This window comes from Macaca thibetana, chromosome X (assembly GCF_024542745.1).
Source record: "Macaca thibetana thibetana isolate TM-01 chromosome X, ASM2454274v1, whole genome shotgun sequence".
Lineage (NCBI taxonomy): Eukaryota > Metazoa > Chordata > Mammalia > Primates > Cercopithecidae > Macaca > Macaca thibetana.
In genome coordinates this window covers 19,270,483-19,286,343 of record NC_065598.1, presented here as the reverse complement: position 1 = coordinate 19,286,343, position 15,861 = coordinate 19,270,483, and the positions used below count along the sequence as shown (strand labels likewise).

General features: G+C 42.0%; 1 protein-coding gene across 15 annotated transcripts in view; it reads left to right on the top strand.

Annotated features, from left to right (window-relative positions):
* Positions 1-15,861, top strand: part of SH3KBP1 (SH3 domain containing kinase binding protein 1) — a 363,386-nt gene that overhangs the window by 244,233 nt on the left and 103,292 nt on the right. For all 15 annotated transcript variants that reach the window (XM_050776630.1, XM_050776634.1, XM_050776625.1 and 12 more), the window contains 2 exons: positions 856-931; positions 13,882-13,976. In XM_050776630.1, coding sequence (XP_050632587.1) covers positions 856-931; positions 13,882-13,976 — 171 coding nt within the window. The remainder of the gene's footprint in view (positions 1-855; positions 932-13,881; positions 13,977-15,861) is intronic.

The following is a 15,861-nucleotide window of genomic DNA, read 5'->3' as shown; positions in this document are numbered from 1 at the left end:
TGCGTTTTCAGGAACATCTTTAGGCGGAGATAAGATCCAGTCTTCTCTATGGACGGTTCATAAATAATGTTAATAGAATTAGCTGCAAATGAAGGAAAGGAAATGAACTCAAAACAAACTCATAATCTTTCTTTTTTTAAACTAGTCAGTGGAAGCATAGGGTCTGAGGCACTGGATTTTTTCCAAGCCCTTGGAGGCTTAAAAGACCAAAGGGAAAAGAGCTGCTTGCTGGACTCATTTTTGCCTTTGTGGCAGGCAGGTAGATCTGTCTAGAGGACATGAGAGTATCTCCCCTTTCTCTGGGAGGCAGGTGGAATTCTCGATGGCTAGTCAGGGATACAATAGGTTACACTGTCCTGGACATCCTGACTTCTGCCTGCCCACCCACCTGCCCGCCCATCCTGCCCTCCTGGGCCTCCATTCCTGTATCCCTTCCTTTTGATTTCTTCTCTCTTACTTCCACTTTTCCAGCCTGCTGTGACTTTTCAGCATCTCCGTTGGGCCAGCTATTGTACCTCCATAGACTGAGTCAGCTTCTCATAAAATGAGGGGAACTATGCCTGTTTCCTTTGCTAAAAATAGTCAACCTTTATAAGAGTATCAAGGAAGGAAGAGAATAAAAGCTACTAAGTGCCTACAAGGATAAAACCCTTTTTACCTATTTTTCTCCCTTGTTTGTCATTGGGGATGAAACCTATTAAAGGGTGGCAGCCAGTACACAGAGCGGGGCATAAACCAAAGAATGTGGCTTTTTAAACCAATTTCGAGCATTTTGTCATTATGATCTGGATCTTATTCCTTTGCTTAATGGAGACAATCATCTTGATAAGTAAAATCATCTGTTTTTCCCCTCAGACTATTGGGAAGAAGTTACCTGCAACTACAGCAACTCCAGACTCGTCAAAAACAGAAATGGACAGCAGGACAAAGAGTGAGTTTCCTTAGTTATCTATTTCACATTTAAAAGCATTTAAGGATTTCACAATAACAGAAATGTTTTTTAGAAATCCCTATATAACCTTGATAGCTTTTGCAAATGTATCAGAAAAATGTACACAATTGTATTTCATTCAATTCCCCACCATTAGGGTGGGCACAAGTTAGATTCAGAACTCTTGTGTTTTTTTTTTTTTCTTTTCCCTTATTACAGAATGTGGTTCTCTCCTGCTATATGTATCTCATTCGTGTGCAGAGCTCGGGTTTATCCATATATACCGAAAGCATTTTGCACCATTAAGGTGGCTGAAAGGTTTTAGAGAGTGGCAAATTTAGGGATTCACGAGCCTTCAGGTCAGAGAGGCCTAACCACTTGACCAATATTACTTACCCTTGACTTCCCACTGGCATCTTCAACACATCTCTGCTTGAATATCTCTAGATACCACTGCATGTCTGCAGGCAGGAGGCTCAAGTCTTTTTGGAAGGATTGGGCTAATGAATGGGAGGGGTTAACTGTGTTTTAGAACAGTGCTAGCCAATAGAAATATCATGTGTGAGCCACATATGTAATTCTAAATTTTCTAGTAGCCATGTTAAAAAAAAAAAAAAGGGAAAAACAATTGGACTTAATTTTAATGTATTTTTATTTAACTCAATATATCCAAATATTATGTCTACATGTTATCTACATAAAATTATTAAATGAGATACTTTCATTGCTCTCTTCATGTGAAGTCTTCACAATCCCATATGTATTTCATAGGCATAGTATACCTCAGTTTGGAGTAGCTACATTTCGAGTACTCAATAGTCATGTGTGCCTAGTGGCAACCATATTGGAAAGTGTAGTTTTATTTTTGTAATATTTTCTTTTTTAAACAATTTTGTGGGTACATAGTAAGTGCATATATTTATGGGATACATGTTTTGATACAGGCATGCAATGTGAAATAAGTACATCATGGAGAATGGGGTATCCATCCCTCAAGCATTTATCCATTGAGTTACAAACCAATTACACTCTTTATTTTAAAATGTACAATTAAGTTATTATTGACCATAGTCACTTTCTTGTGCTATCAAATAGTAGGTCTTATTCATTCTTACTATTTTTAATACCCATTAACCATTCCCCCTACCCCCCAGCCCCCAACTACCCTTCCCAGCCTCTGGTAACTATCTGCCTACTCTCTATGGACAGTGTAGTTTTAGAGTAATTCTGGGGTCCGAGAGGGGCTTCCCAGGCTTGAAAATGAACACAGTTCCAAATGTTCAGTTTTCCTAAGCATGTGGAAGAAACCTGGCTCCAGCCCAAGCCTTGTTCAGTCCTGAAAGCGTCTATTAACTACATCCACATACCTGGCCCTCTAGGAGCAGCATGGTGGGGAATGGGTTACTCATAAGAGTGGGTTTACAGAAAGCCCATATTCTAGGACCAGCTCTGTTATTAGCTAGCCACGTGAACTTGGGCAAACAATTTTATTCCTTTGGACTTCCTCTTCATCATCTGCATTGTCTATGAAGTCAGAGGGTTATACTAGAGATAAACCCCAGGGTTTATCCCAGCATCTTCATCCTCTCATTCAGTTCTAAAAGCTTTACAACCCAGAGGGGAAGGTTTCTGCATTCAGAAAATTAAGCAACTGATGGAAAAAAAGGAAGATGTGAACAATTCAGTAGGAATATGAGAAAGATGTCTTTGGGTATAGATGTTAATATGCCTGTAAATGGTAACAGGTCAGGAAAGGGAATTATTACTGTCAGCAAAGGCTTGAGGGATGTTTATTGACAGACATTTTTCATAGACACCAGGATAAGAATTTCTGCAGTTGGGCTGGGCGCAGTGGTTCACAACTGTAGTCCCAGCGCTTTAGGAGGCTGAGTGAGGCAAGTGGATCACTTGAGCCCAGGAGTTTGAGACCAGCCTGGGCAACATAGCAAAACCCCTAGCTGGGCACAGTGGTGTGTACCTGTAGTTCCAGCTTCTCGGAAGGCTGAGATGGGAGGATTACTCAAGCCTGGGGGTTTGAAGCTGCAGTGATTGAGCCAAGGTCACACCACTGCACTCCAGCAGGGCGGCAGAGTGAGACCCTGTCTCAAAAAAAAAAAAAAAAAAAATTCTGCAGTTTCACCCCACACACACTGTCTCTGGTTGTCAAGAGCACATTCTGGGGTAATTGTTCTTCCATGATTTCCATTTAGTGCCACCCCAGGCCCCTAAGAAGCCCCCTAAAAAGCCTCTTTCATCTGGACCGTTTCCCTGCTTCAGGATTTTGATATGACACCTATGTTTAGGTAACAGGCCACAGAGTAACTGAGCAACTACATATTAGAAATGACCCTGAGCTTGGGATCTGAGCAACCTCCTTCCCTCTTCCTTCTGACCAGAAGACAAACTTATGACAAAAATTGCCCAGCAGTGCAGAAGAGGGCAGTTCCTTCCTACACAGACGTCTGTCTCCTTAGCATGCTAAAATACTAGCTCACATCAGGGTTAAGAGTTGGGATGATTTAAAAAATGTTCATATGAGTTGGTATTTTCTGAGTGAAAGTGAAACTCAGCTGATCAGGATTTATTTAAACAATTAACATTATCTTCCCCACCCTCTCAAAAAAAAATAGCTTTTATGATATTGAAATTCATCAGAAACTCATGCTGGGGAACAGATTGGCATAATTTTCATAACAAGAGGAAAACTGTCTAAATATTCATAATGAAGTGCCCTGAGGTTCCTCCAGCTCACCACATCTGGAGTTTCCCTCTTTCTTATTATAATTGATGCAGATTTGTGGCCTCTGTGGGATAGAAAAATAGCCCAAAGAAAGGGCTATTGAATATTTTTCTGAACAAATAGTTTAGTCTTACAGATTCAGAAGACCAGTTGAACAGGTGGGTTGGGGGTAAAAATCCTTGACAGCATTTGTACCAGGGCAGATCAGGCTTCTGCATAAGTTATGACTGCAGGACAAAGGCTGTTTTCCCTGCTGAACCTCATCTCACTTCCTAACTGGACACTCATACCATACCACCTTTGCAATCCCTTTGTTCATTGACTTGCTTCTTAGAGCTGTCATCTGTGATGGCAACAAATGGAACCTTGTTGCTATCATTAGATCATTGGTCCCTCTAGGTTGAGGCTGTGTCTTCTACTTGATATCCCCACCATGCAGCCTAGAAAAGTGCCATGGATTCAGTGGGCACATAAAAACTGGTGGTTGAGCAAATGGAGAAGTATAAATGATTTATGATTTATCAGGCTCTAGATTGCACAGTCTTTTAAAAGCTATTAGCACCATTCATGGTGGCTCATGCCTGTAATCCTAGCACTTCGTGGGGGCCAAGGCAGGAGGATCTCTTGAGCCCAGCAGCTTGAGGCCAGCCTGGGCAACACAGTGAGACCCTGTCTCTACAAAAAATAGAAAAAATTAGTTGCGCATGGTGGCACATGCCTGTGGTCCCAGCTCCTTGGGAGGCTGAGGCAGGAGGATCACTTGAGCCCAGGAGGTCAAGGCTGTGGTGAGCCACGATCGTGCCACTGCACTCAGTCTGAGTGACAGAGTGAGACCTTATGTCAAAAATATATATAAAAATAAAAAAGCTATTAGCCACTGGTCCCCTTCGCCAAGTGTACATATACATGTATATGTAAGCCCCTCACAATGAGACCTTAAACACAATGATAAGAAACATCTTTTGAAAGTGTGTTCCAAACACCTGCTTTAAGAGCCCTCTGCATGGAAAACAGTTCCATTCACTGTAAGAAAACAGTACATAATGTATCTCTTAAAAAGTATGCTTAGATTTAGCTCTAAAACATCTATATGTAAACCTCTCACGCACGATGAGATGCAATGCTAGAAACATCTCTCAAAAATATGTTTGAAACACTTGCTTACGAAATTTTCTGCTTGGAAAACAGTCCCATTCGCTGTATGAAAACAGCACATAATGCATCTCTACAGAAGCAGGTAGATTTAGCTTTTAAAGGTGTATATGGAAACCACATATAATGAAACTTGAAATACAATGGTAAGGAACATCTTTCAAAAGCACATTCAGAACATCAGCTTACAGAACTCTCTGCTAGGGGGAAAAAAAGAGACACATTTGTTCCTGTAAGACACTTGAGCATGTTCTGGGGTCTGAGTGGTTAGCAGTGGTTGCTGGTGTTCCTTGGCTTGCCAGTGTTCCTTGGGGTTTGCCAGACCCTCTCTTCTTACCAGCCATTGCTCTCCCAATCAGCCTAAGACTGTTACCAGTGGAGGGTGTCCAGGTTCTTGGCGTCTTGAACAAAGAATTGGACAAAACGCACAAACAAAGCAAGGAAAGAGTAAAGCAACAAAAGCAGAGATTATTGAAAATGAAAGTACACTCCACAGGGTCAGAGCAAGCACCAGCATAGGGGCTCAAGAGCCCCGTTACGGAATTTTCTGGGGTTTAAATACCCTCTAGAGGTTTCCCATTGGTTACATGATACACACCCTATGTAAATGAAATGGTGGCCCACAGTCAGTCTGATTGGTTGTGGAAAGCAGCCAATCAGAGGCTGAAGAGAAGTTACAAAGTTACACTCCTATGCAAACATCTGATTGGTTGCACAAAGCAACTAATCAGAGATACTTTCAATTTTCCATCTGCCATGCAGAAAAAGAGGGGGATTTGCAAAGGGAGTAGCCCCTGGTCCTTTTGTTACTTAGGTGTGGAAAGTTTGGATTTTCCTTTTGATTTAGTTCTAGGAAGTCAGAGTGAATCGGCCTTAGGTTCCCTGCCTCTAGACCCTATTCTGCCTCAAGACCACCGGGTTTATTGGCTCATTTTGACCAGGGAGACTGCACACTAGGGGACCTGTGGATGTTACATCAAGCAAAAGCAAAATTAAAAAAAAAAAAAAAAGTTATTACAGATTTTGAGAAGGGGCGGAATTTAGTGAAATGTAAATGAAATGATATTTTGATAGACTCAAGGCAGAGCAGGGCTGCATGGCAAGGGGTCAGCATCAGGTCGTGACTGTGAGGTGGACTCAGGTCCCGTTTCTTTGGCAGCTACCAAGTGAAGATAGATATGTAGTGGTGTAGTAGTGTGTCCAGAAACCCTTTACGTGAGGCGCTGCACTTGGGCTGGAAATGAAGACTGCTTCTCTGGGTCAAGTGTCTTAGTGCCTTCAGGCAAGAGTGGAATGTTTCATTCTTCCTGATATAATTTTTTTAAAAACCAAGTTTCTGGTAGTTTGTCTCTCCCTGATTATGTCAGGGAGTGAGAAAGTAGGAGCACTCCAAGAAGGGGGTTGTTAAGGACACTTTGCGACTACCGCATATGCTTGGGAGAAACACTGTTTCCTGATCACTTTGCAGGTGGCCTTATCTATGTCTGTTGCCCCAGCCTCAAGAATGGCTGGGCAGATTGCTATTTACTCAGTGCAGCTCATTTTTGCTTTCTCACCACATGTTTAAATGGGGGGGGAAAAAAAGAAGGGTCAACTTTCTTGTGTTGGGTTTTCCTCAGCTTCATAATATATACCCAGGAACTCTGATCCTATTTGTTCAGACTGAGTGTTTTTGCCCACATATCCTCCCCCAGACTCACTCATTCTTGGGCCTGGGTATTTGGGCACGTCCAATTTGCTGCAGCATGTTTCGTATTCACCCCTTTAGTGCCCCCGATGCCTGTCATGTACTGAAGCCCCTCATGCTTGATGTCCCAAGGGTACCCACCTCTTCCTAAGAAGCACCTTTCATCACTTGCTCCCCAGTACAGACATTGCTGTCTGGATTCAGAGTGGGAGCCTTCCCAGGAGGGTGCCCAGCCTACCTGTGTGGCTTAAGATCTGCATTTCAAATACAGTCCTCTTGAGAAAAAGGTTAACTCCCTGTGTGTTTTCCTGGTAGGTTTTCTTTCTCCCAAAGACTCTCCAAGGAGCTTCTCATCTGAGCAGAAGAAAGTACCATCGAGAGGAGCAGTGATCCAGCCTCTGCTCCATTGTAGAGTCAAGAAGGGCTTTGCTTGTCAGATTTTCATTTCTTCTTTTTAAAATATACTTCTCTTTTTAGAGGAGGTTAAATGGTGTCATAATTCGTACTTGTGAAATAATTTGAAAGTCAAATTCCCAACAGCGTCCGAGACCGAAGGTGGTTGTTTAGAGTTATGGTCAGCTTCTCCATAAAGGAAGACACTGGGTTGGCGTTGACAGACATACTGACAGACACATCGTGTTTCATTTCCCATCTGAATTTAAATGTAGACCACAGCTTCTTCACCTCGGCAGTATTGACATTTGGGCTGGATCATTGTCTGTTGGTGGGCGTTGTCCTGTGTGCATTGTAGAGTATTTAGCAGCATCCCTGGCCTCTACCCACTAGATGCCAGTAGCAATCAACCCCCATTCCCTGCCAAGTTCTGATAAGTAAAATTGTCTCCAGATATTGTCAATATTTCCTGGGAAACCCTAGTTTCAAACTGCTGATATAGACTGTAGTAAGCCCCAAGAGGGCATTGTGGCATCCCTGCTGCCTGGCATGCAGTGGACACTCAGTTGTTATTTACTGAATAGATGACAAGCCTAGTATGTATTTCACTACTCCTCACTAGCCCCAGATCCTCAGAATCTGACCCAGAACTGGAGTTCCTGTCTAAATCTAGCATATGGCACACCCATCCCCAGTGCTACCACCATGCTGGTCTACCCTCCAGGTCCCCACAACTGTTTTGCACCTTCCTGGAATTAAACATTTGCTAATACCCATTACTGGACCAGTGGTTCTCACAGCGTGGTCCCAGAACTAGCAGCAGCAGGAGCATCACCTAGGAACTTGTTAGAAATGCAAATACCAGCCCTACAGAATCAGAACCCCTGGGGGTGGGGCTCTCCACCTGATGCCAATGCCCACTCAAGCCTAAGAACCACTGACCTAGACTAAGGCTTTTTTTTTTTTTTTTTTTTTTTTGGAGACGGAGTCTCACTGTGTTGCCTAGGCTAGAGTGCAGTGGTGCAATCTCGGCTCATTGCAACCTCTGCCTCCCGGGTTTAAGCGATTGTCCTGCCTCAGCCTCCCGAGTAGCTGGGACTACAGGCACCCACCAACAAGCCCGACTAATTTTTGTATTTTTAGTAGAGACAGGGTTTCACAATGTTGGTCAGGCTAGTCTCGAGCTCCTGACCTCGTGATCCGCCCACCTCGGCCTCCCAAAGTGCTGGGATTACAGGCATGAGCCACTGTGCCTGGCCAGACTAAGATTTTTAAAGCTTCCCTGATGATGAGAATCACCAGAGTGTGTGTTTAGTAAATGGATTCGTGGTCCCACCTCAGATCTGAAGATTCAGATCTGCAGGGAAGAGGTCTGGGAAGATAATAGAATGAACAGGTACCCCACAAAATTCTTATCAGGGATGACTGATTGGGAAACACGCCCCAATCCTACTCCTCTGGTCAGTGTCCTAGAACATTGTACAAAGCTCACTGTCATTTTCTTCCTCTCTGACAAGATCCTGAGTCTCTTGTTTGGGAAGTGATTGTCGCATTTCAGATACTCTGATACTTTAAGCCAAATGCATGACTCTCATCCTGTCTTCACTGTTGTCTGGTCAACATTGTATATATACATACCCTTTTCTGCTACTTGAGCTCCTCGAGCAGATAGTGTCTTATTTACCTTCATTTCTCTTTCCTAGAACATAATAGAAGTTCACACCCTTATGTGCAATTCCAAAATATAAAAAGCTCTGAAAACTAAAATGTTTTATTACTCATTGGGTGATAAAACTTGTTCTGGACTGACATATGTCTATTCATGGTCTTTATTTTTCCCACTTGGAGTGACCAGTCATCCATTTACTGCAGAATTTTAATGGTTGGGTGCAGCCCCAGCCCCCAGCTGAGGATGTTACATATTATATGGTATATGCAGTATATTTCCTTTCTAAAATCTGAATAATCCTGTCCGCAGGGGTTCTGAATGAGGGATTACCAACCAGTAGTGTCTGAGATAATATTTGTCAGTTGAACGAGAGAATTTCTGATTATGATGTTGGTGAAACTAGACTATCCCTGAGCTTGATACTTTTGTTGTACTGTCCCAAGGGAAAGGAAAACTCCAGTTCTAGATGTGACCTAGTACTCTCCAAACGCTGCTTAAAGCTCTGGAAGGCTTCCTACCAGAATCTGCCCATGACACATGGGGTTTTGATCTTTATACCCTAAAACTGAGCCCAAAGTTGTCCTGGATTTAATGTTATTTCCTTCCGTGTATATGTTCAGCTTGCTGATATATTTATTCTGTTGGTTCTGCTTTTATTTTTTTTTAAGCTGAGAGGGTTTTTGCTTGTTTGTTTGAAGTTGGTTTGTTTTTATTGAATAGATTATAAAACTAGCTGCAGGCAGTCATGTGATGTGGGCATGTGAGTTCAATTCCTTTAACAGCCTGTTTTTAATATTATGTAAATTTCTAAAAGTTTAGAGATTGAAATGATGTTTTTGGGGGAGTGTGTAAATCATGACTGGACTTTTTGGTGATTTTAGTAGAGCAAGCTTCTTAAAATTTGAAAGCCAATAATTAGTACAGTGGCTCTTGATGTGGGAACTAGGTAACAGCTTTGGGGTCCTCAAATCTTCTGATATTATATACATTTTCTCTGCACATTTGAGTGTGTGTGTGTACGGTTTGTTGTGTTGTGGGGTTTTTTTTTCTGGAAAGAGTCATTGCTTTTTATCAGACTCTTAAAGGACTCTAAGACCAAAAAAGGTTTAAGAACTGATTTAGGATTTCAGTCTTATGCTAATTCATAAGTCATTTTTAACCTTTCTAAAGAAAAAAGACAAAATCATCTCAAATTGCTGGATAAATTGTGCTTTATTTCTCTCTGTGTGTGTGTATGTGTGTGTCTATTCATTCCTATTTGATCTCTAATTAAATCCATCCAATTGATGAATAGATGGAAAATGCCTGCCTTCCAAAATTAATTTCATTCCCTTCTTCTCCAACTCTGTCCAATACTCATTTAAAATGTATAATCTTCCCACGTCCAAAGGATCTGGAATTATACCCTTCTTAAGACATATCAAATGCCTCCTCTTTTGAGAACTTTCTCCTGAATGTAATCTTGCCTTTCTCTGAAACACAACAATATTCCATCATAGTGAGTTTATGTGTATGCATGGGTTTGTCTTTTCTTTCTGCCATTCTCCTCCCCTTGCTTTTCTCCAAGAATTAAGACTGTCACTTCCATGCTGGGACAGGAGGGGGTGGTTGGGCTTACTTGTATATTACAGTCCCCCAAATTGACAATATCATTTTCATGGTGGTGGTTCAATAAATATTTAAGTGGAAGTCAGGAACATCTTTGTTCCATATACTTTAACATTAAAACCACAGACTCAGAGTTAATAATTTTTTTGCAGATAACAGTTTTGAGTGTCTTAAAGTCACTGATACATCCAATGCAACATAATATTTTTTTCTTTCTTCTAAAAAAAAAAAAAAAACGGGATACATGTGCAGAACATGTAGGTTTGCTACACAGGTATATGTGTGCCATGGTGGTTTGCTGCACCTATTGACCCATCCTCTAAGTTTTCTCCCCTCATCCCCCACCCCCAACAGGCCCTGGCTTCTGTTGTTCCCCTCGCTGTGTCCATGTGTTCTCAATGTTCAACTCCCACTTATAAGTGAGAACATGTGGTGCTTGGTTTTCTGTCCCTTTGTCAGTCTGCTGAGGATGATGGCTTCCAGCTTCATCCATGTCCCTGCAAAGGGCACGATCTCATTCCTGTTTATGGCTACATAGTATTCCATGGTGTATATGTAACACATTTTCTTTATCCAGAAATATTTTTATTTTCTAATACTATTGAATTCAGGCTCAAATGCCTCATCAGTAAAAATAAATTCCTATTTTAAAATATATCTTAATAAATTAAAGCGTGTGAAGCTAATGGTTGCTGGGTTTGGTCAGGAGTTCTGGGTGATAGTGCCTGTGACTAGAGTCATGAAAAATCATAGCTCAAAGTCAGAGCTGCCAGGAACTCAGGTCTAGCCGAGTGTGCCCCTTGGAGCCCTCACAGCTTCACTGACATGTCTTTGGGGACCTGGGTGGGAGATGGGACAGCCCTACTCCCCCAACCAAAACAGCTCTGTTTTAGTTGCTTTGTATTTGAGCTCTGGAATACATTGAAATTTGCTAAGTGTCCTGCTGAAGTTAACCAGACTCTCCTCTCTCCCCTCCTTCGCTGGTCCCTGATTTTACACCTGAGGACACTGAAGTCATCCAGAGTTGTAGTGTGATTGTCTCAGGTCATGTGCTTGTGAAAGCCCAGCTGGGAACCCAACCTAGTCCCAAGTATCCTGCCTTCTGGCCCACAATTCTCTCCTCCTCCTCCTTGTGGCGCCTCCAAGTGTTCCTCCACTTTATAGGGGTCACTTGGAGATCATCAAGAAACATTGAGTGGGAGCTCTGTATCAGGTTCTGGGGATGCAAAGAGAGCTGAGACGTGCTACAGCAACCCCTGACACCAGTATCTCCTCTTTTTCTCTAACAGTGGTGCTTTCCAGATAATTCTGTGTCTAATGCCTTACACATAAAACAGCATAGCTGCACAGTCGAAGTGTTCTAAAGCTGGATTATGGTGATGGTTACACAACTGTATAAATTTATTAAAACTCATCAAATTACCACTGATTTTTCTTGGCATTCCTCTTGCAGTTGAAATATTATTTCAATAGCACCAAACACTGTACTGACGTCCAACAAAAATAAAATTGTTAAAAGGAGAATGGCAGGGGCAACTCTCTTCCTCAAGTCTGCCTGTCTGTCTCTCCGTGTCTCTCTCTCTCTCTCTCACACACACACACACACACACACCAGGAAAAAAAATCTAACAGCCTCTCCCACTCCCAACAGTTTTCCTCTCACATCTCATTGGCTGGAAATAGAGCACATGCCCATCCCTAAACCAATCACCCACAAAAGAGAGTGAGATTAACATTATTTGCCTGGACATATTTTGCTTTATCCCCAGGGCTGTGAGAGGGTTCCATGTTCCTGAATATAATGCTTGAACAAATTAGGATTCTGTGAACTAGGAAGAGGGTGGGGAATGTCTCCTGGGATGTTAACCAACAGTCTCTGTTACACTTCATTAACTTTTTTTTGACTGAAGGGAACAGAAACATGACCTGTTCCTTCTTTCTTTGTTGGCTGTGGGTTTCTGTATTCTTTGTAAAAATGGCTCCATGATTTCCATCCAAATAATTATTCTTAAAGCCAGGACTCTGTAGTGCAGTTCTTCAGTAATACTGTGTTTGTGTTGTTGTAAGTTTGTGTTGTTCAAGCCATTGTACAGAATATGAAAACAACTGCACAAAAGCAAAGTGAATACTGCCTCTCCTCCCTTCGCTCTTTCCCCTTCCTCCCTCTGTTCTCTGTCCTATCCCAACCCTAGACCACAGTGTATCTGTATTATGAATTTCTTAATTGCTTTTATTTTACATGTCACAATCTCTGGTTGTTGGGATGTTAACCAAAATAAAGAAACACATTTCAGTAATATAAATTACACTAGGGACAATATAATTGTCATCAAGAGGTTACCTCTAAGACATAGCTCTAGGTTGTGATCTGTCTGCAGAAATGGGCCTGATGCTTGGGAAATATCTAAGGCCATTCAAAGCCATTAGGTTTGTTGACTTTGATGCAGAATAATCGATGCCTCTCCCAGTAGATACTAATTCTCATGAATTTTTCTTTCCACCTTCTGTCCTGAATCATCAAAGCCTAGTTTTCCAAGTCTCCATTTCTGAAATACTTTACAAATGTTTTCACTATCTTCATAATTTGTGCTTTCAGATAAATAGAGATGATTTAACGGCACATAGACTTTCAAAGGCATGTAATTCAGAACATACTTAAATTGATTTTTAGTGGCCTTAGTAGTTTTCCCTCTTTGGTGAGGGCTATTGTATCTCTTTGCTGAGGAACAGCCATCTATGCATAGGGAGGTTCCCACAGAAAGGCCATGGGACATATTTGAACAAGCTCACCCCCACACATATGTGTGTAAAGAATGTTCAGTCAATACTTGTTGGCTGTTTATGGTTGGCATGTGCTTACACAGAAATACATTGACGTTTGTCTCTTAAGACATACCATAATGGGGTAATTTTTTATTGTTTTATGTACCCTGGTAGCTTTGTAACATATATAAATACCTTGTTTCTAATTGAGTAATGTGTGGAAAAAGGCAGTGAGGCAAAACTTAAGGTTTTTTCTGCCCTCTGTAGACTATATATGTTTATGCATGCACTTGAAGAGTATATAAAATGGTATATGTCTGTTTTCCTGAGTAAGGAAACCTTTTTACTTTTCTGCCAGAGAAAAGTAAAGCAGTCAGTGGCATCTCATGATGTCACATGATTTGTAAGGGGAAAAAATGGAAGCCAATAAATATACATGAGCCAAAAATGAGCACACTCGGGTCATTTCCTGAGGGTCACCCTTTCTTCATGCAGCAGTAATATGCTACCTGTTTTTTTGTTTGTTTGTTTGTTTGTTTTGTTTTTTTTTTTTGAGACGGAGTCTCACGCTGTTGCCCAGGCTGGAGTGCAGTGGCGCGATCTCGGCTCACTGCAAGCTCCGCCTCCCGGGTTCCCGCCATTCTCCTGCCTCAGCCTCCTGAGTAGCTGGGACTACAGGCGCCCGCCACCGCACCCGGCTAATTTTTTGTATTTTTAGTAGAGACGGGGTTTCACTGTGGTCTCAATCTCCTGACCTTGTGATCCGCCCGCCTCGGCCTCCCAAAGTGCTGGGATTACAGGCTTGAGCCACCGCGCCCGGCCTATGCTACCTGTTAAGTGTGCCTTTCCCTGAACTTAATGTGATAGAGAACATTTTCTCCTGGGCCAGCTCATTAGATAAAGCATTTTAAAGGTGATGTTTTCTGTTTTTCTTATAGGCAAGGATTACTGCAAAGTAATATTTCCATATGAGGCACAGAATGATGATGAATTGACAATCAAAGAAGGAGATATAGTCACTCTCATCAATAAGGTAAACAAAGGTTGTCTCCTACCTTCTAAACCGCAAACTGCTTTGGGGTGTTGACTGGACAGTACAAGCTTTTGCTTCAGCGCTTGAAAGCTTGGTTTTCTCGGTCCTGAACTTGTGAGGAAGAATCTTGCATCTTTCCTTTTGATCAAGCTAAGCCCAGCATCCAGGTGAATGCATTCCTTGAGACAAGAATAGATTTGTTTGCCTTAGGGCCAGCTGCAGATTTGCATGGTCCTTCAGAAAAGTCTGTTCCAGAAGGAATAACCCAAAAGGCAGCCTGCTTGGCTGGAGATCCTGCCCTCCACAGCAGCCAGGTTGCAGAGCTCTGTGTCCTGAGGTATTGGAGGAGGAGTTTTTAAAAAAGGCTGGTCATGCCTCACAGGCAGAAAACGCTTAAAGAATGTTTGCTGTTCAGATCAAAGACAGGTAGAGTGCCTGAGAGAATTTTTCCTTTCTCCTTTGGGCTAAGAAGGTTGAATGATTTTATTATTATTAGAGCCAGAGCCCTGTAAATAAACAGAGAGCTATAAGATCTGTGTGAAGTGATGCAGTTGAACAAGGGCCTTGGCTGTGTACTGTGTGTGCTTTCATTCTATGGTACTCACCAAGTAGGTGGTTGAAAGATACATTATTTAAGCAATACCTAGAATATATGACTTTTTCTCTGAAGAACAGCATTTTTGTGATGGTCAAATATGGTGAGAAGCTGAACGGTGTTGAAGATGTGTATGGTGGTTTTATTTATTCAGGGGAGTGACAGGGAACTTAGCACAGTTACCTTAGTACAAGTGTGACTTGGGAGACCATTGTGGCTGCCTGCGCTCTCCCAGGGCTGGGAAGCCTTGGCAGGGTGGAGGATGCAGGGAAGGGGAAGAGATTGTAGGTACGCAGAGTTGGGGTAGGCCCAGGGTCCTGCCAACTCTGACCATTACTGAGAGGGTGGGGACTGTGGTGTCACCTGGCCCTACCCCTCCCTCAAGGCTTGTCCATAAGGTGATCAGTAAGATTTACCTTTGTTATCAAGAGGTTACCTCTAAGACATGGCTTTAGAGATTGTGTGTTTTAAGAGCCTAATCCAAAGATACCAGGGAACTAATGACCCCAGAAGTTAAGTAGCTTGCCAAAGGTCAGGAGTTTTAGGGAGAAAGCTGGTCCTCTCATGGACTCCATATGTCAGTGGTATGGAGTATATAATGCTTTCTGGAATAGCAAATCATTCCCTGTTTTGCAGATCATCCAAGAACTCGTCCATCTTTTTACCTGTATTCTCCCCTGAAGTTATTTCGGTATGTCTCTGTTGAACATGGCAGGAGGAAATGAGGGGAAGAATGCTTCCCTTGTTGTTTTCTGCAAATGAGGCAGAAGTGGTTCTTTTCTGTCTCTTTCAGATTGCTTTCTGATACACAGTGCATTTCCTATTTTTAATCAGACCTGTAACCAAACAAGCGGAATAAGGAAGTTGTTAAATGGGTGTGAAGCACAATACGAATGCTATAATAATTAGCACAGATAATTTGGTTTTAGAAATGCTGGGAAAGGACTAGAGCGATTTTTCCCCCGTGATGATAAAGTGACCAGAGAATTAAATAACTGCTATTCTTTGCAGTTGGTTGGCGGGGGACTCACTAGCCTGTTTTTGTTTTGTCTTTGGAAGAGAGGAAGCCTCTTTTTAGTTGAAAACCTGGTATGTCAGTAATATTTAATGAGGTTTGAGAAAAGAAACACATCTATTTCTGTTTTAACATATTATACTCCAGTCCTTCCAATTGAATACATATCATAATTAGCACACATTCATCTTGATGATTTTGCTCCTAACCTCCCAGCCTGAGATCCAGTCTGATAAAAATTAATGTGATTTTTCTAATGACCTTAGTCAGAAAGG